Raw genomic sequence first — 24,677 nt, forward strand, 5'->3', positions numbered from 1 at the left:
GCAGTTCCTTCTGCACACTTCAATCCACAGCCACAATGGCAGCAGTCTGAGTTGGCGGGCAGTAAGCTGACCTTGCATGATGGTCTGAGCTTCCAATGCAGCACTCAAGATGCTGGGTGACTGCTGCTTGAACTGCATTGGAAGCTGCGACATTGGCCATCAGATGCTGCATAATGGTTAGGTCATTGAGTGTGTGAACTGAGTTGGCCACTACTTCCGTGCTGGAAGGATGAGCTCCAAGCTCTGTCCAAGTCCTGTGCCAAGTTAGTGCTGGACTCCTCCACACTCCTTGACAATAACTGTAGCCTTTCTGGCAGCCTTCCCAATTCACCAAGCATTTTGTTGTGCATACTCATGAGCGTTCTCTGTTGGCTGCCCCATCACAGTCCTTTTCTGAGTCCTTGCAGCAGAACCTGTGTGCAACTTCATCTTCTGGCAAGCTGGTATCTGTGCTATCTTTGCCCCCTGCCTTGGCTGCAGCCCATTGATGCCTGATGCCTCACCATGTGCAGATACTGCCCCTAATCTTTCCTTTAAAATGTATACAGGGTCAATATCTAAAATAGTGCCTGTGAGTGTGAAACAAGTGATGGTGCTGTGTCTTCATTATCACTCTCTCTTCTTGGTGTTCCTCTAATACCTGGCCAGATTAGACCTCTTGGGTATCTGAAAGAAAAAAGACACAAAGGTAAAGTTGTAGTGCATGGACGACAGAAAGTAAGAGGTCCATTTGCAACTTATAAATCAGAAAAGAGTGTGAGATGAGGAGAAGTGGAATGTGAGAGGGAGGGTTGTGAGGATACAGTCATCTTCGATATTTTTCAGCCCCACTGCTGGCCACAGCCTCAGCAGTGAGCGTCCCAATGATGGCCAGCACCATCTTCCTCCTTAGGGGTTAGCCCATGCAGGTGTGCCTGTCCTGCTTTGGTTAGCTCCTGCCGCCCCCTCTTGTGTGGCACCTTTTCCTCCAAGAGAGAGGGAAGTGTGTCATTGATTTTTTTTTTATTATTCATTCATGGGATGTGGGTGCCAGCATTTATTGCTCATCCCTAATTGCCCTCGAGAAGGTGGTGGTGAGCTGCCTTCTTGAACCGCTACAGTCCATGTGAGGTAGGTACACCCATAGTGCTGTTAGGAAGGGAGTTCCAGGATTTTGACCCAGTGACAGTGAAGGAACGGTGATATAGTTTCAAGTCAGGATGGTGTGACTTGGCCGGGAACTTGCAGGTGGTGATGTTTCCATGCATCTGCTGCTCTTGTCCTTCGAGGTGGTAGAGGTCGCGGGTTTGGAAGTCGCTGTCTAAGGAGCCTTGGTGCGTTGCTGCAGTGCATCTTGTAGATGGTACACACTGCTGCCACTGTTGGTGGTGGAGGGACTGTCTTGCAATCTGTTTAGGTGATGTGGCTGTCATGGTTGAGTGCACAAGCTGTGACATGTAGGTGTGAGGCTTTTAGCAGTAGCAGTGCTAAATCTGTGGGTGGTGATGTATATGCATGTTAGCTATGAGGTCTGATTGATGGAGATTGTTAGTGGGTGACTGTTAATTTTGAGCAGTGCCTGTGGTTATTGGTGCAGTTGGTAGGATGTGGCATTTGAAGATGCATTCACTGACCTTGACCACTCGTGAGATCATTGAACTTCTTACGGCTCTGCATGCACGTCCTCCGGGCTAGACTCTTGGCATTGATTTCCAGAGACATCTGCTCTCGCTGCCTTTTTGACCATGTATCTGGAGGGCCTCCCTCCCTTCCCCATGGATATAGGACTTCTCTCCTCCTCCTCCTCCTCCACCTATCCCACCAAGACCTCCAGTGCAGTGTTTGAAAACTTTGGAGACAACGCTCTCCCCTGTTGCGCCATTCCTCGCTCTGTTTCCCAGGTAAATTCTCTTCAACCACAACTCCCAGCACCTGCTGCAGCCACAATTCACTTCCCCTTTTATGTGGTGCAGGCTAGCTTTAAGTGGAGTTAGCCAGTCACAATATTAGACCCCTGCTGATGCACCTGGCCAATGGATAGTTTGGTTGGCTAGACACAGATCATTCAAATAAGCAAACAGCACAAAGTTAGCATGTTCCTTGCATTGGGCATGGGTTAACTGTGCGTAGCAATCACCCTGCCTGTTTTCGGAGCTCATCCACTTTAAGTTCATTTTTTCTTTCTTTTCTTGGAGGACTCCAAAGCACACAACGGGAAAAATTTGTTTGTGGAAGTGGCATTGTGCAGACTTATGTCAATTCCTCAGGCAGCAGACAGCGTCGGGGGCAATACCTGCACAGTCCCCGTGGTGTTCCTCCTTGATATCATTGAAGAACAATGTGTGGGCTGTGCAGGTATCGTCCTGCAGCACCGTCTGCCCATGAGGGATTGACATTGTCCGTGTAGCGTGGCTGGAAGCGGCGCAATGTGAATGAATTTTTCCCTCACATTGTTTTATGAAACCAGTTTAATGGCATAACTTGAAAATATCCCTTAACTCTTGCTAAATTTTCCATAGGTACTATGCCGGCTGGGCTGATAAATATCATGGTAAGACCATTCCCATTGATGGAAATTACTTCTGCTATACACGTCATGAGCCAGTTGGTGTGTGTGGGCAAATCATCCCGGTGAGTGAACAGTGAAGGAAAATTGAAAATGATGAGAAGGAAAAATTGATTTCCGTTTTGACTGAAATAATTAGGTTCTTGATGCGTATTGTACCAATTTAATTTTTTTTGTAAAGATGCCAAATTATGACTGACTAGAGCGGTGGTTCTCAAAATTCTTTTGGTTAGAGGACTGCTTTTCAAATGAATTTGTTATCCCTGACCTCCCCACCATCTAAATTATAATACAATAACCTTATTGTACATTTACATTCTGAATGTAAACTTTATTAGTGTTGAGTTACAGGGGCTTTCATGAAATTTTGCCAATGCTATCCGATATAGTGAACATTGATATGATTGTTGATGTGAAAACTTTTATCTTCCGTTCAGCTGAAAGGGAGCCTCACATGTTCAACATTTCTGTTGAATACTTCAGTGCTTGACACCTCCCTGCTCTTCCTGGAGTGGGATTAGGCTCAGTGTCTACTGCTGGGTACAATGACACCGTTCCAGGTGTAATCCTCCATCGCCAGCCTACTCGCGGCATAGCTGCTGAGCTTTTTCCTCCCTCTCTGCAGTTTAACGGCCTGTGTGTACTAAAATATCACTGACACGCTGCTTGCTGTGTATCATCTCTGCCATCAGGACACAGCCTAAATTTGGACAGCCAACTATGGGAGCCCGACCCATGCCATCACAGCAACAGGTCCTGTTTACATTATTTTATGGACCCAGTGGACAGTCTTTACAGAACCCAGTTTGAGAACCACTACTAGAGGATAGCTTATAATATGCCATAGGCCACCTCACTGCTGTGTAACTTTTTTTTAAACCACTTTAATTTTAATTGTTTAAGTGGAAATGTGGAATTGGCAGCACACTTTATGTAATTGAGTAAAAATTGTAGCTTTTAATCAATCAGTTTTCAAAATGAGTATTTTCTCATTCTCGGGACAATAAATCTTGTATTCACAACTGTATTTGAAATTTTTGGGGAGGAGGATTATAATATACACAGGTAGACAGTTATCAAGGTGATCCTTGATGACCACCTTTCTCTTAAAACAAATGCACAAATATGCTGCCAATGTGGCACCTGCGCAGGGCCGTGCTGTATTGTTATCAATAGTTGTTCCAATAAACTAAAACAGCATGTCAGTGCAATTTGGCAAATAGGAGTAAGAGGTTGAATACCACTTCATGTGTGGAAAAACCTTGGCAGTTGGGTGGAGGAGTAAAATAATAGTTGCAGATCTGCTGTCTGTAAGTCATTTTTTTTGAAAGCTGAGTGGGAAAAAAATTCAAATTCATTTCCAACCAGACAGAATCTCAATCACAAAATTGGTGCAGCATAGAAGGAGGCCATTTGGCCCATTGTGTTTGTACAGGCTCTCTGAGTGAGCAGTTCACTTAGTGCCATTCCCCTGCCTTCTCCCCAAAACCCTTTACATTCTTCCTTTTCAGGTAACTGTCTAATTCCCTTTTGAACACCTCGATTGAACCTACATTCACCGCAATCTCTGGCAATGTATTCCGGATCCTAAGACACCCATCTTACAATTGTAAATTCGTAAATCTGCAAAACTGCTTTTTGCTTTTTAAAATCATTGTACTTTAGTTACTACCTTTAACACATCTGCACCCTAAACTCAAATTTTAATCAAATAGGCAGGGTGATGACCTTGTCTGAAACTTGAAGCATGTTAGCTAGTACAGTTGTCAGATTAACCCCAAAGTTGCATGACTGCTAGTTTCTCTCCAGTGAGGCAATGAATATGTCCTGAAGCTAACATCAGTAATTTAGTTGCGAATGGCCACCAAAATAATGGTAATGTGTATTGAATCTGGAACATGGACTGTTTGCTTTACAATTAGAATTAAGCTTCTAATCCTGAATGCATGTTTGAATAATAATTAATGTAATGACTGTGTTTGTATATTTTTAAAGTAACTTCCAATTTTATCTCTCTCTCAGTGGAACTTTCCACTGTTGATGCAGGCCTGGAAGCTTGGACCAGCACTAGCAACTGGAAATGTGGTGGTGATGAAGGTGGCAGAGCAGACCCCACTAACAGCACTCTACATAGCAAATTTAATCAAGGAGGTTGGGCTAAGTTTTTTATGTTAAAATGTGATCAAATGACATTGTGCTAAAAATTGCATTTACTTCGCTATAGTGCTCATTGGATTTTTGTTTTCACAAGTTTCTGATTTGACTTTGTCTATGGAAAGGTGATGAGATCACATGTTGATTGTCAGTGAAGGATGAAAAATTACAAGGCAATTCACTTATGGTCACATTTCTTCGTGACCAGCACCAGAGTAACAACAACAGATGGTTGGTTGCATTCTGTAATATGGTGCTTTCTGTGAAGGCGTGCTGCACTGAAGGGGAGGAGAGGTGCAGGGGGAAGAAAGAGGAAGGAAAGAAGGAAACCGCACTAGAAGCTGGATTCGACGACCCCTAACTCTTCAACACGTTGCAGCTATTGGAGCAACCTAAAACGGCTCCTGCTGTTTCCTTAAATGTTGCTTTGACATAGTGCTTGTGGGTGACATCATGATAGCATCTTTTTTCTACAAGTCCACTGATTGGGCCGATTTGATACATAAAATACTTGACACTGACTTTTATCGCCCGTTCCGTTGGATTTCTGCAGTGACTCCTGGGCCCGGAGACCCAAGCTCCTGATGACTTAGGATTATTTCCTGCTTGATCTTGTAAAAGGCTAAGCCTCTGTCTGCTCCTTACAAGCCCAGTGATGTGGAGGGGCCACAAGCTCCCAGTGCTGGACATTCCTGCTTCAGTGGCCCATAAAGGATTCTACATAATGCTGAAGGCAGGTACACTGAGGCAGATGAGGCATGCCTGCCCCAGAGAGTTTTTCCATTCTTTGAATGTGGGTGTCATTGGCAAGACCTAACATTTGCCCATCCTGAGTTGCCTTTGAAGATGGTGTTTAGCTGCCACCTTGAAGCTCTGCACTCCTTGTAGTGAAGGTGCTCCCACAATGCTGTTGGATAGAGTTCCAGAATTTTGACAGAGTGATGATGAAGGAATGGTGAAAGACGTCCAAGTCAGTTTAACATGTGGCTTGGAGAGAGAGTTTGGTGATGATGATGCTCTTGCTGCCTTTGTTCTTTTGGGTGGTGGAGGTTGTGGGTTTGGAAGGTGCTGCCGAAGAAATCTTGGTGCATTGCTGCAGTGTTCCTGTAGATAGTACACAGTGTAGCCACAAAATGTCAGTGGTTGAGTAGGTGAATGTTTAGCCTAGTGGTTGAAGTGCCAATCATGTGGACTGCTTTGCCCTGGATGGTGGTGAGTTTCTTGTGTTATAACTGCACTCATCCAGAAAATTGGAGTGTACTTAATCACACACCTGACTTCTAGGTGCTGGAAAGACTAAAGAGTTAAGTGTGCCATTCACTCCAGAATACTCAACCTTTGACCTGGTCTAGTTTCTATGTCCATGGTCACTGCCACGTTGTTGCTGGTGGGGAATTTGGCAGTGGTAATTCCATTGTGTGTCATGGGAAAGTGGTTAGATAGGCTCTGTCTTGTTAGAGATGATCATTGCCTGTTACTTAGGAACTGGAATGGGCCATTCAGTCGCTCAACCCTGATCTGCCATTGGGGCAGATGACTTGACCAGCCATCAGGTAATAGCTGATTGGTACTGCCATTTACCTGCATTTCATCCATAAATGTTGATACTTTTACTGAATAAATATATGCCTATCTTAATCTTGAAAAGTTAAATTAACGCAGCATCCACAGACCTTTGGGAAGTGGATTCCACATTTTCACTACTGTTTTTGTGAAAAAATACTTCCTGATTTCAGTACTAAATGGTCTAACTGTCTAATTTTAAGATTGTGATTCTCCCACCAGATGAAATAACTTCTCTGTATCTATTCTATACAATCCTTTTTAGAATTTTAAACCTCAGTTAGTTCACCCTTCAACCTTTTAAACTCGAGGGAATACAACCCAAGTGTATGTAACCTGTCCTAATAGTTTAACCTTTTAAATCCGGTATCAAGATTCTTGCCATTTGTCAGCTGAAGCCATGATTCATATCTGAGGAATTGCAAAAGGAGCTAAAAATTGCAATCATCAGAAAACTGCCCCACATTTGATCTTATGGAGATCACTGATGAAGCAGCTGAAGATATTTGGGACTGGGGAACTACCATGAGGAACTGCTAGGGCAGAGATGATTGGCCTTCAACAACTACAACTGTGTTCTTTTGTGCCAGATGTAACTTCAGCCACCGAAGAGATTTTCCTTGATTCCCATTGGCTTCAGTTTTACTAGGTGTTATACATGGTGGAATGTTTCCTAAAATGTCAAGGTCAATCACTCTGGTCTAACCTCTGGAATTCGGCCCTTGTGTCCATTTTTACACCAAATCTGGAGTGGTTCTGGCAGAACCCACACTGAGCTTCAGCAAAGAGGTTATTGGTAAGTGCCATTAGATAGTACTGTTGACTCCTCCCACCATCAGTTTGCTAATGCAAATAACCCCACTGGAGGAGGGATATAGGCCTGGACCCCCAAAGCTGGTAATATCCTTTTCCAATGCTTTCAGTATCAGCCACAGGGTTTGTGAATGACAACTTGGGAGGGGCCTGAGCACCCCTCCGCCTTGGATATCTGGTGGGTATCAGAGTTACTAACTGCATGGGCATGCAAGTCTCCAAGCTGCACCTATGTGGTGCAAGGGTGTGCTGGCTGCTTGTAAATGAGATGGTCCCTCACTCATCCTGCAGAATTCAGGTGGGGCAGTACTGGTGAACATAATCGTGGCATAACTGCTAGGATTGCATCTACAGATTTTCAGCTCCCTGGGCTTTACCGTTTGCTTCATCTATTTTTCCAACTTGCTACATAACAATGACTGGCAACAAATTGCTGCTGTTAGATCTGGATGGAAAGGAATTTCTGTTAACAAACGATAATGTCACATTTCTCTCTTTTTTTGACAGGCAGGATTCCCACCAGGGGTTGTGAATATTATTCCTGGTTTTGGAGAAACTGCAGGAGCAGCCGTTGCCTCACATATGGATGTTGATAAAATTGCATTCACAGGATCCACTGAGGTTAGTTTGGAAACATGGTGAAGGTCTTGTGTGGCTCAGTATCCAAGAAGTTTGAGTTTTATAATTTGGACTTGCATGTAGATGTCACTTGAGCTAGTGGATCATGACCACCAGTAACAAATAAGAGACTTTATAGAAATGAATTCTGACTTTGGGGATGATCTAACTAATGATTTTGGAAAAAATTCTTTTAGTTTCATGAATTATGTCTCCTGACACATCGTGGTAATTATTTCTTCTATTTCGCTGCTTTCTGCTGACCTTTTTTAAAGAAAGATGTTTTTCAAAAGCATGTCTTATGATCTCTCTCAGGTTGGTCACATGATCCAGCAGGCTGCCGGAAAAAGTAATTTGAAGAAGGTGACACTGGAGCTGGGCGGGAAGAGCCCAAACATTATCCTTTCTGATGCTGATTGTAAGAAATGCTGCTGTACTTGCAACTTGAGCAGTTAACTTGCTATAGAACTCAATAACTCTGTTTCTGTGAATGAGGAGGAGAGGACATAAAACTCAATCATTATGGCTATTGGGTTGCTGCTGAACATGCATGCATACCTACAAAAAAAATTAAACATATGCATGTGTGTGTATGTTATATACGTACAACATATGTAATGTGTTTTAAAGTGAGAAATGAAGATAATTCTTTTCCATGCCATCATGCTTACCCTCTAAGAATTTATGAAAAGGTGAACCAGTCAGATTGCATGGCTTGAATTTGGATATCCAATTTAAGTGGTCAGAAGTAAAGATGCATCTTTTAGGCGTGGTTTCAATCTACAAAGATTTTTGTTCCCCTGCTGTATTAAGCTGGCACATTGCCGCCTTATATTTCTCGCTATAGCGATGGGAAGGAGAATTGAAAGTTAATTGACCAGGATATTTGTAGAATTCAGAGACCTACAGTCTTGTTGGTAGCTTTGCTGCTCCCTCTTTCAAATCAGGATAATAACTTGGACCTGAAGGAACAAGTATTCTGCAGATTGGGCTGGAGGAGGGGATTTGGGCCAGAATGTTTAACCAAAGAATATTTCTCTAGTAGCAATCTCTAAATAAACTGAAAATTTGTTTTGTATTAGTGATTTCTCCTCCTCAATCAAAATTTTCTCTAAGAAATGTTCTGATCCTGTTAACTCTGTTAATTTTCCAGTGGACCATGCAGTTGAGGAGTCCCATACAGCTCTGTTCTTTAACCAAGGACAGTGTTGCTGTGCTGGATCTCGCACATATGTTCAAGAGTCTATCTACGATCAATTTGTAGAGCAGAGTGTGGAAAGAGCAAAACTTCGTACTGTGGGTGATCCATTTGACTCCAAGAATGAGCAGGGGCCACAGGTAGATGTATAACGAACACGATAATTAGTTTCAAGAATCTTTTATTTTTCTTTATCATTGACCTTCATGCAATGCAAAGATCTTGTATGCTATTGTCCTTTTACCATTACAATCATAGGGATGAATTTTCAGTGGTCAGTGGGAGTAGAACTGAGGCAGGCGGGCCCAGAGTTTCCCACTGCTGGTTGGTGTGCTGATTTGCTGGCATGGTCCTGCCTCAGAGCCAGTTTCAAATAGGTCAGGTTGGAGGCAAAACAACTACCTACCCACAAGTGGCAGGTTGTCAATGAAGGCAATAGGCTCCTCTCCTGCGCCAACTGGAATTCTGCTGTAGCTGAAACACTTGGGTGTGCTGGGGGCATGGTGCGGCGGCGCCAGTGCTCCAGAAACATTTAATTTCTCCCCCCACCCCCCGAACCACCATTGCCAGTGTTGAAAGATGGTCACGGCTATGGCCACAGACTGGCCTATGGAGGGGCTTCCCTTCCACAATTGTGGTCTGGCAGCTGTAGACATTTTTATTTTCAAAAATTTTGCAAGTGCTGAGAGGGCACTCCTATCTTGAGGTTCTCCCTTACCTGCATCGGCAGGCTGCTGTTCTCTCTGGCCCTCCAGCGTTGGGAGCCCACCCACTGTCCTTAATTTGATGGCGAGCGCACCCTCTGCCATTAATTGGCCATTCCTTTTGAAAATCATGTCGAGTGACTATTTCCGATATGTTGCAGGGTCAGGATCTGGATTTGATCCTGGTGTTGAGTCCTGACCCCAAAACAAATTTGTTTCTTTAAGTAATATATTGACTTTTATGGCTAAAGTCATTAGTTTCTCGAGGTATTGATCACATCCAGTAGCTGCCTTACATGCCTAGTTCATATTGTCCACAATAGAATATTTAACCTCAGCCATGTAATTGTGGGGGATGCTATTGAGAAGGATCACTGTCCCTTGCTATGGTTCAGTGCCGCTAAAGAATGTATCCATGGCAAAGGAAACCAATGGAGCAATTCGTGTCTTCTCAAAAAAAAATTGCTTCTTGTGGTCTGAGTTTTCACTTGTGCTTGCATTTTGATTTGGCTAATGTTCCATTTTTCAAATAGAAATATTCTTAACCAGGTGAAAAAATAAATGCTTTAAAGATTCGCTGGTAACTTTGATACCTTCAGTGCTGGAATTGACTGCCTACACTTGCCATCTAGACCCTCAAATGAAGAGTAGCTATTGAAAAGTAGCTGGTGCTAGTGGAACAGAACTCCAGGAAGAGTTGGCAACCTCCAAGAAGGCAGGGGAGAAAATTTGGGGCAGGAAGTGGCCGAGAGAGATCCTTAAAGTATATAAAACAAATTATTAACTTCTTGGGGCTTAAGTTCTAGGAGGATAATCATTCATGGAAAGAAAAGAAAAATTTGTATTTGTAGAGCAGCTTTCTCGACAGCAAGATTTCCTAAAGCGCTTTACTGCCAATGAAATGTAGTCACTATTGTAATGTAGGAAATGCGGCAGCTGGTTTGCGCACAGCAAAGTCCCACAAACAGCAATGTAATAATGACCAGATAATCTGTTTTGGTGTTGATTGAAGAATGAATATTGGCCAGGACACCGGGGATAGCTCCCCTGCTTTTCTTTGAAATACTACCATGGGCTGTTTTACTTCTACCTGAGAGGGCAGATGGGGCTGTGGTTTCATGTCTCACTCAAAAGACAGCATCTCTAGCGATGTAGGACTCCCTCAGTACTGCACTGGAGTATCAGTCTTGATTTTTTTTGTGCTCAAGTTCTGGAGAGTGCTACCAACTGAACCACGGCTGAATAATTGTTCAATATTCTTACTAATATTTCATTATTGGCTAGTTGTCTTGGCCACTGGAACCTTTCTGTGGATTTAACAACTGGTGATGACTGATTATGGATGATTGTTACAGGTGGATGAGGAACAATTTAATAAGATTCTGGGATACATTAGTAGTGGAAAGAAGGAAGGAGCCAAACTACTCTGCGGAGGAGGAGTGGCAGCAGATCGTGGATACTTCATCCAGCCAACAGTGTTTGGAGATGTGAAGGATGATATGATTATTGCTAGAGAAGAGGTAAGTCCACACACCCAGCTTTTATGATTATGACTGTAGATAACTGTCAGTTTCAGTAACTGGTGCTCGGGAAATTTTAGTTGGTAAATGTTAATTTGTGTCAGTTTGGCTCAGTTGGTAGCATTCTTTGTATGTTGGCAGAAGGTTGTGGCTTCAAGCTGCAGACATAACATTCAGATTGGAAAAGCTCATTCATAATATGGCAAGCAGAGCTGTACATTGTACTTCAAGTGGGGTGTAGCCAATATTTGATATGTTTAGCATAACTTCACTATCTTTCAATCTCTCCCAATTTGTTGTCTGCAAATTTAGAAATTGTGTTTTTGATTCCAAAGTTTAAATGGCTAACATAAATTGTGAACAACAGTGGCTCCATCACTGAGCTTTGTGGAACACTACTTCCCACCTTCTGCCACTCTGAATAGTTGCCCTTTATCCCTACTCTCTAGCTGGCTGGCTGAAAGACAGAAGCATAAAAGCAAAGAAGCATTCATTTTGCTACTTGTCCCCTGACTCCACATGCTCTGATCTTATTCATTAGTCTATTGTGTAGTGACTCAGCAAAGGCCTTTTGGTAATCCAGATGTTTTACATCTGCTACATTACTCTTGTCTATTCTCTGTTACCTCTTCAAAGAATTCAATGAGGTTGATCAAGCAAGACTTTCCCTTTTGAAATCCATGCTGATTATTATATTTTTGGTTTCTTGATTTTTCTATTTTTTTCTTTTAGTAGCAATTCAATTATTTTTCCTACTAACAACGTTAAGCTGACTGGTCTGTATTTCCTGGACATGTTTTATCACCCTTCTAGGTATAATGTTAGCTATCTGCCAGTCCTTTGGCACTACATCTTTTTCTAATGAATTATTAATAAGTGTAATAGCGTCTCTGCTATCTTTCACAAACCACTGACCATCTCCAGGCGCATATCTATTGTCTCTCGAGATAAGGAGGCCCAAAGAGATATAGATATCTTTCCTACCACCTTCAGACTATGCAGATGCAAACCATCCGGAGCAGGGTTTTATCCTTTTTTGAGTTTGATTAGTTTATTTAATATTTCTCCTGTTTTGTTAAATGTAGAGATCATTTTTAATGCTCTGATGCCACTTTCACTTAATCCATCTCCCTAGTAAATACTGAAGCTAAATAATAAATATGCCTGCCATTTTGCTATCACTGCCTGACCATCCCTTAATGGCCCTTATCCCATCCCAACTTTTCTTTATGTACTTGTAGAATATTTTACTATTTTGTTTTATGTTTCTTGATAATTTAATGTCATAATTCCTCTTTGCCTTCCTAATTTTTTTTTTTTTTACTTCTCCCCTGGTGAGTCTATGGTCTCCCTTATCTTCCTCTGCTCTGCTGTCCAGGTACTTGCCCTCCGTTTTTCCCTTGTCTATATTCCACCATGGTATCTCAATAGTGTTTAGTGAAGTAGTGAAATGTGTTACATAAATGTAAGTTATTTCTCTGCTGTTTTTGAGATCTCGCAATGTGTAAATGGCTACAACGTTTCCCTGAGCAACTTCACTTCAGAATAATTATAATGAATCACATTGAGAAATTTGAGATGCGCGATATAATGTAGTTATTCTAAACCTGAGAAACAGGCTCAATTTTGACTTAATTTTTTTAACAAGTGAAATATTTAATCACTTCAGAAATTCATAAGTTTTAGGGATGGTGTTGTGCTCAGCTGTAATCTTTTTTCCCTTTCAGTTGCTTGAGTGCCCTGTTCAAACTCTATCAAGGTGCACAAATAAATAGTGGCTATTTGTGGATGATGCACCAGAGGGAGACCAGCATCCATAGAACTGTACCCCACCAAGCCATCACTATATATTTAGTAAATGAAGGGAGGGGAAAAAAACTAATTTTTATTTCTCAATTATGTCACTGTTATTGACCCTTTCCTACTAGTGTCAGTTACTAAGAGTGGAATTGATGGCCCTACTAGCAATTCCTGGTACAAAAATCCCTTTAAAAATTATTGAGACATATGACACAATAACTAACAACAACTTGTATTTACCAAGGTACTTCACAGGAGCCTACAGCTATCCTCCTCACTATCAACCACACGGCCAATCTATGTGTCGTCTGCAAACTTTTTGATCATGCCCCCTACGTCCAAATTGTTAATATATACCACAAAAAGTAGGATACCCAGTACTGGGTCCTGCGGAAAACCACGGGAAACAGCCCTCCGGTCGCAGAAACGCCCATTAACAATTACCCTTTCCTGCCAAATCAAATTTTAGGGTTCAGGTGACTGTTCAGACATCACTCTGATGGTTTGGCTTTATCTGAACTATCTAGTTAGATTATGGCCTGCAACTCAAACCTAGGTATCTATTCCAGCTTTTATTAACACAAGGTATCATGGAAATGTCTCCATTCTGCTAGGTGTCAGAACGGTTATTGGGAGTTATTTCCTCTTTATCAGAAGCAGAGTTTCCTAGAAATCTAGGAGGCTGTGTTGGAAGTGCTGTTAAATATGGCAGAATTAGTATGCATTCTCATTTTTGTTTTCTTGTAGATCTTTGGACCAGTGATGCAGATTCTAAAGTTTAAAACAATGGAGGAGGTGATTGAGCGAGCAAATGATACCATGTATGGGCTTGCAGCAGCAGTGTTCACCAATGACATCAACAAGGCTAACTATGTGTCTCAGGGGCTGCGTGCAGGAACTGTCTGGTAATTTTACCTATATAGTTACAGTTCAATGTGTTATACATTTGGAAAAAAATTATGTTCATGATACTCTAGGGCTGTAGAATAGATTGAACTGGTGCAGCCCCAAAATGTAACTAAAAATTATTTGTTCCACCTTTGAATTAGTGCTACTACAGTCCCCACCACTTATAACTGGTGCATTCATGCAAATGCACTTTACCCTTTTTATATGCAATGTCGATTTAACGTGGTAGTGTTTTAGGAATAATATTGTCACTCATCAGCATTTACAGCTCCCTAAACCACTATCTCAATGAACTTCCTTACTGCTGGACTTTAGGGACCCCGAGCTCTGCAGCACCAGCCTCACCCTGGATGCGGTCATCAAGAAACTGGAGGAGCAGGAAGCTGGATAATCATTTAAACAACCTTAAACCATTTAAATAGCTCGTTAAATGATGGGGACTGTATTTGTCCTTTTCCGAGTATTGCTGCACAGATATCTTGCACAGATGTTTGGTTGGGGAGAAATATAGGGCTGAATTTTACCAGCGCTCTGGAGATGAGTTAGGAGGCAGGAGGGTTCGTAAAATTGCTGCAGAAGGCGTCGGGAGGGAAGACAACACCTTCCCGCCGTCATGAGATAGTCCCAGAAGTGGGATCAGCAGCGCTGCGGCTGACCAGAGATGGGCAGCTGACTATTTCAATTAAGTGACCAATTAACAGCCACTTTCCACCCCCACTGGCATTTTACCAGCATCATAGGAAGATAGGAACAGGAGTAGGCCGTTCAGCCCCTCGAGCCTGTCCCGCCATTCAATGAGATCATAGCTGATCTGCGGCCTAACTCCATGCCTTTGGCTCATATCCCTTAATATCTTTGCTTAACAAAAATCTATCTATCTCAAATTTAAAATTAACAACTGCTCTAGCTTCAACTGCTGTTTGTGGGAGCAAGTTCCAAACCTCTACCACCCTTTGCGTGAAGAAGTGCTTCCTAACATCTCTCCTGAACGGTCTGGTCCTAATTTTTAGACTATGCCCCCTAGTTTTAGAATCTCCAACCAGTGGAAATAGTTTACCTTTATCTAGCCTGTCTTTTCCTATTAATATCTTGAAAACTTTAATCAGATCACCCCTTAACCTTCTGGCGGCACACTGGCGCAGTGGTTAGCACCGCAGCTTCACAGCTCCATCGACCCGGGTTCAATTCTGGGTACTGCCTGTGTGGAGTTTGCATGTTCTCCCTGTGTCTGCATGGGTTTCCTCCGGGTGCTCCGGTTTCCTCCCACATGCCAAAGACTTACAGGTTGATAGGTAAATTGGCCATTATAAATTGCCCCTAGTTTAGGTAGGTGGTAGGGAAATATAGGGACAGGTGGGGATGTGGTAGGAATATGGAATTAGTGTAGGATTAGTATGGATGGGTGGTTGATGGTCGGCATAGACTCGGTGGATCGAAGGGCCTGTTTCAGTGCTGTATCTCTAAACTAAAACTAAACTAAATTCTAGCGAAAACAGGCTGAATTTGTGTAATCTCTCCTTGTATCTTAACCCCTGTAGTCCAGGTATCATTCTTGTAAACCTACGTTGCACTCCCTCCAAGGCCAATATATCCTTCCTACGGTGTGCTGCCCAGAACTGCTCACAGTACTCCAAGTGGGGTCTTACCAGGGTTTTGTACAGCTGCAGCATAACCTCTGTGTCTTTATACTCCAATCCTCTGGATATAAAGGCTAGTATTCCATCAGGTCTCTGCCATGTGGGTAGAGCACCAGGTAAACCATAGTGGCCTCCCAGTGGTTTCCCAGGGGGTGGTGGAGGGGGCCTTCCTTTCTGAGCACTTCATGGCCACCCCCATGGCTCTGATGCCTGCCACTGCAGTGTTCGCCCCTCTAATTGCCAGGGCCCGCCTGCCTGACCCCGGCACATTAAAAAGAAATCCTTACCCACCTTTCAAGGGCACCCTCTCCTCCCTCTAGCCTCAGCAGCAGTCACCTCTGTCAGTGGCACTGCCAGGCTGTCAGTCCTCTAATTGAGCTGGCAACTCTGAGAGGCAGGCCCTGACCTCAATTGGATGGTGGTCCTGGCAGCTTCTGAACTGTCTGCTGCAGGTAAAATTGGTCCCAACAGCAAGACTTTGCTCTTGCCAGTAAAATTCCAGCCATACTCTTTTTCACTGTAACAAATAAGCTATTTTGCAGATTCAGTACTTTCCTAAAGGAGTTGCACAGCACTACCACCCATAAATATGTAATCATCTGATCTTGGAATAAAAATCCACGAAATAATTAATGTTCTATTTGATCTCAGTTTTTGTATTTGGTAATTTCCAGTGATGACTGACTTGTTTATAAAGGCACTTTATAAGAAAAGATAAAAGTCTTGATGGAATTCTTGAAAATAAAAGTCTTGAGTTAGTTTCTAAGTTTATACCTCATTTGTAACTTCATGTTTTTTCCCCCACAGGATAAACTGCTATGATGTGTTTGGAGCTCAAGCTCCATTTGGTGGATACAAAGCTTCGGGCACTGGGCGGGAGCTTGGAGAATACGGATTAGAAGCATACACAGAAGTAAAGACTGTGAGTAATGAGTGGGTAGCAGTGTAAACCCAGTTTAGAATCGTCATCATCGGTGATCATTTTAGCAGTTTTAGCAACATTTTGGATTTCTTTCTACAGTAGTTGTGGCCAAAATAATTCCCTACAAAACATTTTTTCTCCCTTCTATTCTCTCCTGACTCATGTCACCTGCAGCCCTCCACTACCTCAACATGGTGGCCATTTTTCAAGTGTGAGACTAGACATTAAGGGTTAGCAGGCTATATGTGGCCAACACAGATAGTGTTCTTGCCTCGTGTCCACAACTACACACTTATCCAGCAGGGATTACTGGTAGCAGCACCTCTGCTCATAATTTTTTTCCATCATCAGTTTAGGCAATTCCAGCAACTGGAGCTGAGATCAGTTACCGCTGCCTAGACCAGAAATAACATCTGGCATAAAAGAAAAATACTGCAGATGCTGGAAATCTGAAATAAAAACAAAAAATGCTGGAAATACTGAGCAGGTCTGGCAGCATCTGTGGAGAGAGAAGCGGAGTTAATGTTTCAGGTCAGTGACCTGATGAAAGATCACATGACCTGAAAAGTTAACTCTGCTTCTCTCTCCACAGATGCTGCCAGACCTGCTGGGCATTTCCAGCATTTTTTATTTTTATTATAATATCTGGCACTTTTCCTAACTGCATAATTTGGATAATTTTGTCTCAAACATTAGTGGTGTCTGTTCTAAATGACATTTTCTAATTTATCAATTTTCTGCTGGATCACTAGGAAAAGTGGGGAAATGGGGAAAAACAGATTGGAGGGAAGGTGCTCCAGTCTACTTGAAAAAGAGCATACAAACATACATACGAACATACGAATTAGTAGCAGGAGTAGGCCACTCGGCCCCTCGAGCCTGCTCCGTCATTCAAAAAGATCATGGCTGATCTGATTGTAACCTCGAATCCACGTTCCCACTAACCCCCCTCCCAAAATAACCTTTCACCCCCTTGCTTATCAAGAATCTATTTACCTCTGCCTTAAAAAAAATATTTAAAGGCTCTTCTTCCACTGCCTTTTGAGGAAGAGAGTTCCAAAGAGACATGAGCGTCTGAGAGAAAAGTCTCCTCATCTCTGTCGTAAATGGGTGACCCCTTATTTTTAAATGGTGACAGATAGTTCTAGATTCTCCCACAAGGGGAAACATCCTTTCCACATCCACCCTGTCAAGACCCCTCAGGATTTGTGTTTCAATCAAGTCGCCTTTTCAGTTCTAGTAGCAGCCACATGAAAAGATAGGAGGCAGACACTTCTGGCAGGAAGCTGAAGTAAGGGTGAATGCTGAGGCTTGGAGATTTATTTTTGCAAAAGAATAAACTACCTATTTTCTCTTTCATTCAGGTGACAGTCAAGGTTCTCCAGAAGAACTCTTAAACCAGCCACTAACTTTAGCTGCATTTAAATGTGGAATTGTGAAGAATGAGACATTTAAACTGACTGCACAAGCTTTAATAATTGATGTAATGAAAAGTCTGATTATATGGTCAATAACATTAACTTTGAACCTGATGATCATTGTTACATGGCCTTTGTCTCTTGATGAACTAAAAAGTTTTATTGCTGAAAATAAATTTATGCTGTGGAATTCCCTTAAGTATGTATTAATGAGCTTTGATTGTATTTACAGTTTATAGTTTGATGTGTGAAAATTAAGGAGTGAAATTCAGTGGCTATTCATCAGTTGAACCAAAATATTCATTATGCTTTTTGTAACTGGTTTGGTAGGGTTGCTTTCTTGGACATTTGCAAAGTAAATACTTGACTGGTTAAGCATTGTAAGGATTCCAGTGGTTTCTACATTTTGTTTTAATCTTTGAATATGAATGTAAGGATTCCATCTATGTTTTACATTGGCAGAATATTTCTTGCTGCCTAAAGCTATGTTCAGTATACATGACACAGATGAGATGGAACAGTTTTTTTAATGGACTAATTTTCTGTGAACGTTGAGCCTTTTTTGGCAAGGAATTTGCTTTAGAATTTTATACCAGAAAACACAATGTACAGCATCTAATAAAGTAACAGATTTAATTACTAATGTACTGTGTTTTAACTTTGAGCTAATGCATTTCTGTGAAGTATCTTTATTCCCCTGATTTATGTTCCCTCTCCACTGCCAACAGTTTAACAAAGGACAGATGAATCGATGGAATTTTTCATAACTAGGTCACCATCGCTGGTCTATGGTCAACCCATAGAAACAAATTTGGCACAGAAAGGAGCCATCATGATTTATTACATAAGAGACTTTCTAATTCTCCTTTGGATTACAAAGAACAAAGATAATTACAGCACAGGAACAGGCCCTTCGGCCCTCCAAGCCTGCGCCGATCCAGATTGAAATAACTAAGGATGTAATTAAGATGGAGCTTCTGGCAATGGATCAATAACCACACTATCAATTTGCAGCCACCAGTACTTGGGTCCAATCGAGATTTTCTGCTCCAGGAGAAAAGTCTGCTTTCTCAAAACAGCAGACCCTTTGAGAACTTTCTGAAATCTAGTTTGAGACTGCACTGGAATGGTATTCCATATGGTGTCAAATCCAAGTAACATGAGGCTGCCTCCTCTGGGGATTTTACACCACTATGGAGTTGGGTTAGGACCTGACTCCACAGGTGTTAGTCAGTCTTGCATTGTTTCAAAGTGGAAGTTGCTTCACCACAATGGAAAAGTGGCAGTATAATTGCATCCTAAATTGCTGTGGTATCCTAAAAATTTGAGTAACCCCATTAGTAGTAGATTACACTGTGGAACACTCATTGAACTTGCACTTTCCCTAGAAGAGGTTCCATTTATTTTTAAATATTTTCTTAAGCAGAGGGGAACTACTCCAACGTTCAATGGGATTACTAGTCATTACTATTCATTAAAATTAGGGAAAAAATATGTTCCATATGCTGCTAATAGATGGGAAGAGTGATTGTTGGTTAACTGTGAGGTAATAAGTTTCTTCCCAGTCGCCTGTGAATGTCCATTTGTAATTAGCTACTAAGAGGTATGTGTGGGACAACTTTGCACGTGTGAATGTTTATATTTTATCCTCACAATGAGATCAGGTGCTCTACATGACAAATCATGGGAGAAGGATGTTGCACATGAGGCTAAGGGAGGAGTTAGAATTGGAGCGTGACTAAAGCTTGATTGGTGAGATGAAGGGGAGTTTAGGAAGAGAATTCCAGAGTGCATAGCCATGATTGAAGGCTGTGCTACCTAGAGTCGAGTGGAAGGACTGGGGATCTAAACTAGACGAGTTGAGTGGTGGATGTTGCTTAAGGAGGTTAAGGCTGGAGGAAGCTGAAAACGTGAAGAGATTTGCTGCTTTTGTTTCAGATTTCCAGCATCTGCAGTATTTTGAGTTTATGTTTAAAACAATTCCTTTACGTGCCTTTGTAAAGCGGAAGATGAGAGGAGCTTTAGATATCTGAGGAAAAAATAAGCTGTCAGGACTGGGGAAAACAGGAGTAAGGCAGATCATCGATCAGTTTAAATAAGAAATAAAAATAGAAATGTTAGAAATACCTAATGGTCAGATTCAGTTCTGATGAAAAGTCGTCATCAACCTGAAAGGTTAGTTGTTTCTCCACACATGCTCTCTGACCTGCTGAGTGTTTTTCCAGTATTTTGTGTTTTTATTTCAGATGTCCAGTATTCAGTATTGTATTTTTGTTCATTAAATAATGGTTATAGTTTTTTTTTAGTGAGATATGGGTATGTCACGTTTTCAAATCCGGTAGGTTTACAAGTTGATCCTGAATAATTATTTTCCAAGCCTGGTTTGCAGAGCAGGCAGGGCAAGAGGCGCTCCTGATTCCAGCTAGCGTTGTGTGCCATGGACGCCCAGGTCATCAATCTCAGTCTTTTCCTGGATCAGAAACCAGCTGATTACAGGAAATGAAATAGCACTCTATAAAAGCTGTTGAGTGGGGGCTGGATCGGACAGAGGCAGCAAGCGGATCCTGAAGGCGAGGGGATGGACAAAAATTGGAATACGCAACTAATGGTTTTATTTTTTTACAAATCATGTTTGGAAAAAAATGGAGGAATAAAGATCGATTTATAGACAAAGCGACGGAGAAAGAATAGAGACAGTGGACATCTGGATCCTATATTAGCAGCATAAAAAAGGATGGGGAAAATATCTCGGTTTAACGATTAACTAGAGAGAAAGGATACACACTAGAAAACCAGGAATAGCCAGGCAAAGAACAGAATTATCCTGAAACGATCAGCTATAGCCAGAGGGATCCAAAACCAGAGAAAAATAGGAATGTTTCCAGGATAACCAGTCAGTAGGCAATTAGGAATTATTCCGGGTGGGAACAAGTGGGACATTAATTATTCCAAAATAAACAGAAAGGGAAAATATTCTGGGTTAACCAGCGAAAAAGGATTCGGGAAGCAACCAGAAAGCTAAGGGAATGGGATAAACGAAGCAGAGAAATTACTTGACAATGAAGAGAAAGATGGGAAACTGGAGTTCTAAAACTGGAATGCAACCAAGATTTGGGCAGGAGTAAGGGCACAGTTCAAAAGATCCAGTCACTGGAAGGGGAAAACACAGAAAATAATTCCAGTTTATCAGAAAACGGAAGGAGAAAGGAGAGAGATAAACAGATTTGTAATCTGGGAGAAAAGTGGTAATTTGGAATAAATGCAGCTGGTTCGTCCTTTTGCACACCCGAATCAAAAAAAGAATGTGTTGGGGAAACATTGGTATGGGATACCATGCAACTGTTTATTTTATAAAGCTTATTGCAAACTTTCTCATATGGGATAAGACGGGATAAATATTTTTATCTATGATTTGGAAAGGAGCGCGTGGCTTCTGTTGACCTTCAACCAGAAACTTTAATCCAGGATTTTAAAAAGGCCGACTGGAGAATGAAGACTGCAATTTATCAAATTGATTGTAAACCGTTCCGGACATATAGAAAGGAGCTTTTTTTCTCTCCAGGAGATACTCGCCTGAGTTAAGCTTCCTTGTGGTTTGACCCCAGGCTGCCCTGAAAAAGGGATCCCCATTCAATCCTGCCTCCAATGGGTTGCACTTCCTCCATAACCACCGTCAAACTTGCAAGCCAGCACCCGGACGTCCAAATCAATGGTAAAATAGACTTGCTAAAGCTTTGTGTAACAATTGCTCACATAACACATAGAATAGTTGACATTACAGGAGTGAAGGAGGCGTTTTAGGCCACAGTGGGCACTAACTCTACAACTCGAACTATCTAATCCTATTGTTTTTTTATTCATTCATGGGGATGTGGGCATCGCTGGCCAGGATAGCATTTGTTGCCCATCCCTAATTGCCCTTGAAAAGGTGGTGGTGAGCCACCTTCTTGAATCACTGCAGTCCATGGGAGGTAGGTACACCCACAGTGCTGTTAGGAAGGGAGTTCCAGGATTTTGACCCAGCGAGAATGAAGGAACAATGATATAGTTCCAAGTCAGGATGGTGTGTGGCTTGGAGGGGAACTTGCAGGCGGTGGTGTTCCCATGCACCTGCTGCCCTTGTCTTTCTAGGTGGCAGAGGTCACGGGTTTGGAAGGTGCTGTCTAAGGAGCCTTGGTGTGTTGCTGCAGTGCATCTTGTAGATGGTACACACTGCTGTCACTGTGCGTCTGTGGTGGAGGGAGTGAATGTTTGTGGATGGGGTGCCAATCAAGCGGGCTGCTTTGTCCTGGATGGTGTTGAGCTTCTTGAGTGTTGTTGGACCTGCACTCATCCAGGCAAGTGGAGAGTATTCCATCACACTCCTGCCTTGTGCCTTGTAGATGGTGGACAGGCTTTGGGGAGTCAGGAGGTGAGTTACCCGCCGCAGGATTCCTAGCTTCTGACCTGCTCTTGTAGCCATGGTATTTATATGGCTACTCCAGTTCAGTCTCTGGTCAATGGTAACCCCCAGGATGTTAATAGTGGGGGATTTAGTAATTGTTATGTCATTGAATGTCAAGGGGAGATGGTTAGATTCTCTCTTGTTGGAGATGGTAATTGCCTGGCACTTGTGTGGCACGAATGTTACTTGACATTTATCAGCCCAAGCCTGGATATTGTCCAAGTCTTGCTGCATTTCTACATGGACTACTTCAGTATCTGAGGAGTCGTGAATGGTGCTGAACATTGTGCAATCATCAGCAAACATCCCCACTTCCTACATTATGATTGAAGGAAGGTCATTGATCAAGCAGCTGAAGATGGTTGGACCTAGGACACTACCCTGAGGAACTCCTGCAGTGATGTCCTGGGACTGAGATGATTGATCAACAACCACAACCATTTTCCTTTGCGCTAGGTACGACTCCAACCAGCAGAGAGTTTTCCTCCTGAAACCCATTGACTCCAGTTTTGCTAGGGCTCCTTGATGCCATACTCTGCCAAACGCTGCCTTGATGTCAAGGGCAGTCACTCTCACCTCACCTCCTGAGTTCAGCTCTTTTGCTCATGTTTGAACCAAGGCTGTAATGATTTCAGGAGCTGAGTGGCCCTGGTGGAACCCAAACTGAGCATCACTGAACAGATTATTGCTAAGCAAGTGTCGCCTGATAGCACTGTCAATGACACCTTCCATCACTTTACTGATGATTGAGAGTAGACTGATGGGACAGTAATTGGCTGGGTTGGATTTGTCCTGCTTTTTGAGTGCAGGACATATCTGGGCAATTTTCCACATTGCAGGGTAGATGCCAGTGTTGTAGCTATACTGGAACAGCTTGGCTAGGGGTGCAGCAAGTTCTGGAGCTCAGGTCTTCAGTACTATTGCCAGAATATTGTCAGGGCTCATAGACTTTGCAGTATCCAGTGCCTTCAGTCGTTTCTTAATATCACGTGGAGTGAATCGAATTGGATGAAGTCTGGCATCTGTGATGCTGGGGACTTCAGGAGGAGGCCAAGATGGATCATCCACTCGGCACTTCTGGCTGAAGATTGTTGCAATTTTTTAGCCTTATCTTTGGTACTGATGTGCTGGGCTCCCCCATCATTGAGGATGAGAATATTTGTGGAGCCACCTCCTCCTGTTGGTTGTTCAATTGTCCACCACCATTCACGACTGGATGTGGCAGGACTGTAGAGCTTAGATCTGATCTTTTGGTTGTGGGATTGCTTAGCTCTTTCTATAGCATGCTGATTACGCTGTTTAGTCCCAGGTATAATTTCCAAATATTTACCCAATTCCCTTTTAAATTGTAATCTCTGCCTCAATAGCAACTGTGGTAAAGCATCCCATGTTTCAATAACCTTGGTAAAAAATATTCTAACGTTTCCATTTGTTTCCCTAGTGATAATCCTGCCTCTTTATTACTGATCCACCAATCAATGAAAATGATCTTCCAGTCTTTAACCTCTCAAAACTTTTCAGAATTATTACAAACTCCATTAGATTCCCCCTTCAACCGACTGAAATTTTTTTTACCTTTTTTCATAACTTTAACTTCATTTTCTTGATGTAATTCCCTTGAAGTTTTACTGTACATTTATCATGGCTGTAACATCTTTTCTATAATTGGGTGCCCATAACTGCAACTGTGACTTAATCATGTCATGTAATACATTATAACGTCCTTGTTTTATAGTCAACTCCCCTATGAATAAAACCCAGAATGCCTTGAGCCTTTTCTATCTGCACTTCCATCTTTAAAGAGCTATATAACTGCAACTGGAACGACGGAGGTGGAGGGGTGACATGATGGAGGTTTACAAAGTTATGAGTGGTATGGACAGAGTGGATAGTCAGAAGCTTTTTCCCAGGGTGGAAGAGTCAGTTACTAGGGGACATAGGTTTAAGGTGAGAGGGGCAAAGTTTAGAGGGGATGTGCGAGGCAAGTTCTTTACACAGAGTGTGGTCAGTGCCTGGAACACGCTGCCGGTGGAGGTGGTGGAAGCAGGTACGATAGCAACGTTGAAGAGGCATCTTGACAAATACATAAATAGGATGGGAATAGAGGGATACAGACCCCGGAAGTGCAGAAGGTTTTAGTTTAGACAGGCATCAAGATTGGCGCAGGCTTGGAGGGCCGAACGGCCTGTTCCTGTGCTGTACTGTTCTTTGTTCTTTAACTCCTGGTCTCTCTGTTCTTCCATCTTATCATGAATCCTGCTGTAGAGAGAATGCTTCTTTTTGGTCCTCTTTCTCCCAAAATGTACTTCCTTACATTTATCTGCATTGAATTTTATTTAACATCTATCCGCCCACTTTGCTAAGCTGACAATATCTTCCTGAGGTCACCTGCATTTTTCTTCACAATTTGCCACGCACCCTACATTCCTCTT

At 42.4% G+C, this 24,677-nt stretch overlaps 1 protein-coding gene across 3 annotated transcripts in view; it reads left to right on the top strand.

The window, feature by feature from the left end:
* Window positions 1–18,444, top strand: part of LOC137382624 (aldehyde dehydrogenase, mitochondrial-like) — a 54,410-nt gene extending 35,966 nt beyond the window's left edge. For all 3 annotated transcript variants that reach the window (XM_068054809.1, XM_068054811.1, XM_068054810.1), the window contains 9 exons: window positions 2,499–2,610; window positions 4,568–4,696; window positions 7,583–7,696; window positions 8,009–8,111; window positions 8,847–9,031; window positions 10,951–11,115; window positions 13,663–13,820; window positions 16,269–16,383; window positions 17,748–18,444. In XM_068054809.1, the coding sequence (XP_067910910.1) occupies window positions 2,499–2,610; window positions 4,568–4,696; window positions 7,583–7,696; window positions 8,009–8,111; window positions 8,847–9,031; window positions 10,951–11,115; window positions 13,663–13,820; window positions 16,269–16,383; window positions 17,748–17,780 (1,114 nt within the window). In that variant the 3' untranslated portion in view covers window positions 17,781–18,444. The remainder of the gene's footprint in view (window positions 1–2,498; window positions 2,611–4,567; window positions 4,697–7,582; window positions 7,697–8,008; window positions 8,112–8,846; window positions 9,032–10,950; window positions 11,116–13,662; window positions 13,821–16,268; window positions 16,384–17,747) is intronic.
* The last annotated feature ends 6,233 nt before the right edge of the window (window positions 18,445–24,677 follow it).

The sequence above is a fragment of the Heterodontus francisci genome, chromosome 23 (assembly GCF_036365525.1).
Source record: "Heterodontus francisci isolate sHetFra1 chromosome 23, sHetFra1.hap1, whole genome shotgun sequence".
In the NCBI taxonomy this organism is placed as follows: Eukaryota; Metazoa; Chordata; class Chondrichthyes; order Heterodontiformes; family Heterodontidae; genus Heterodontus; species Heterodontus francisci.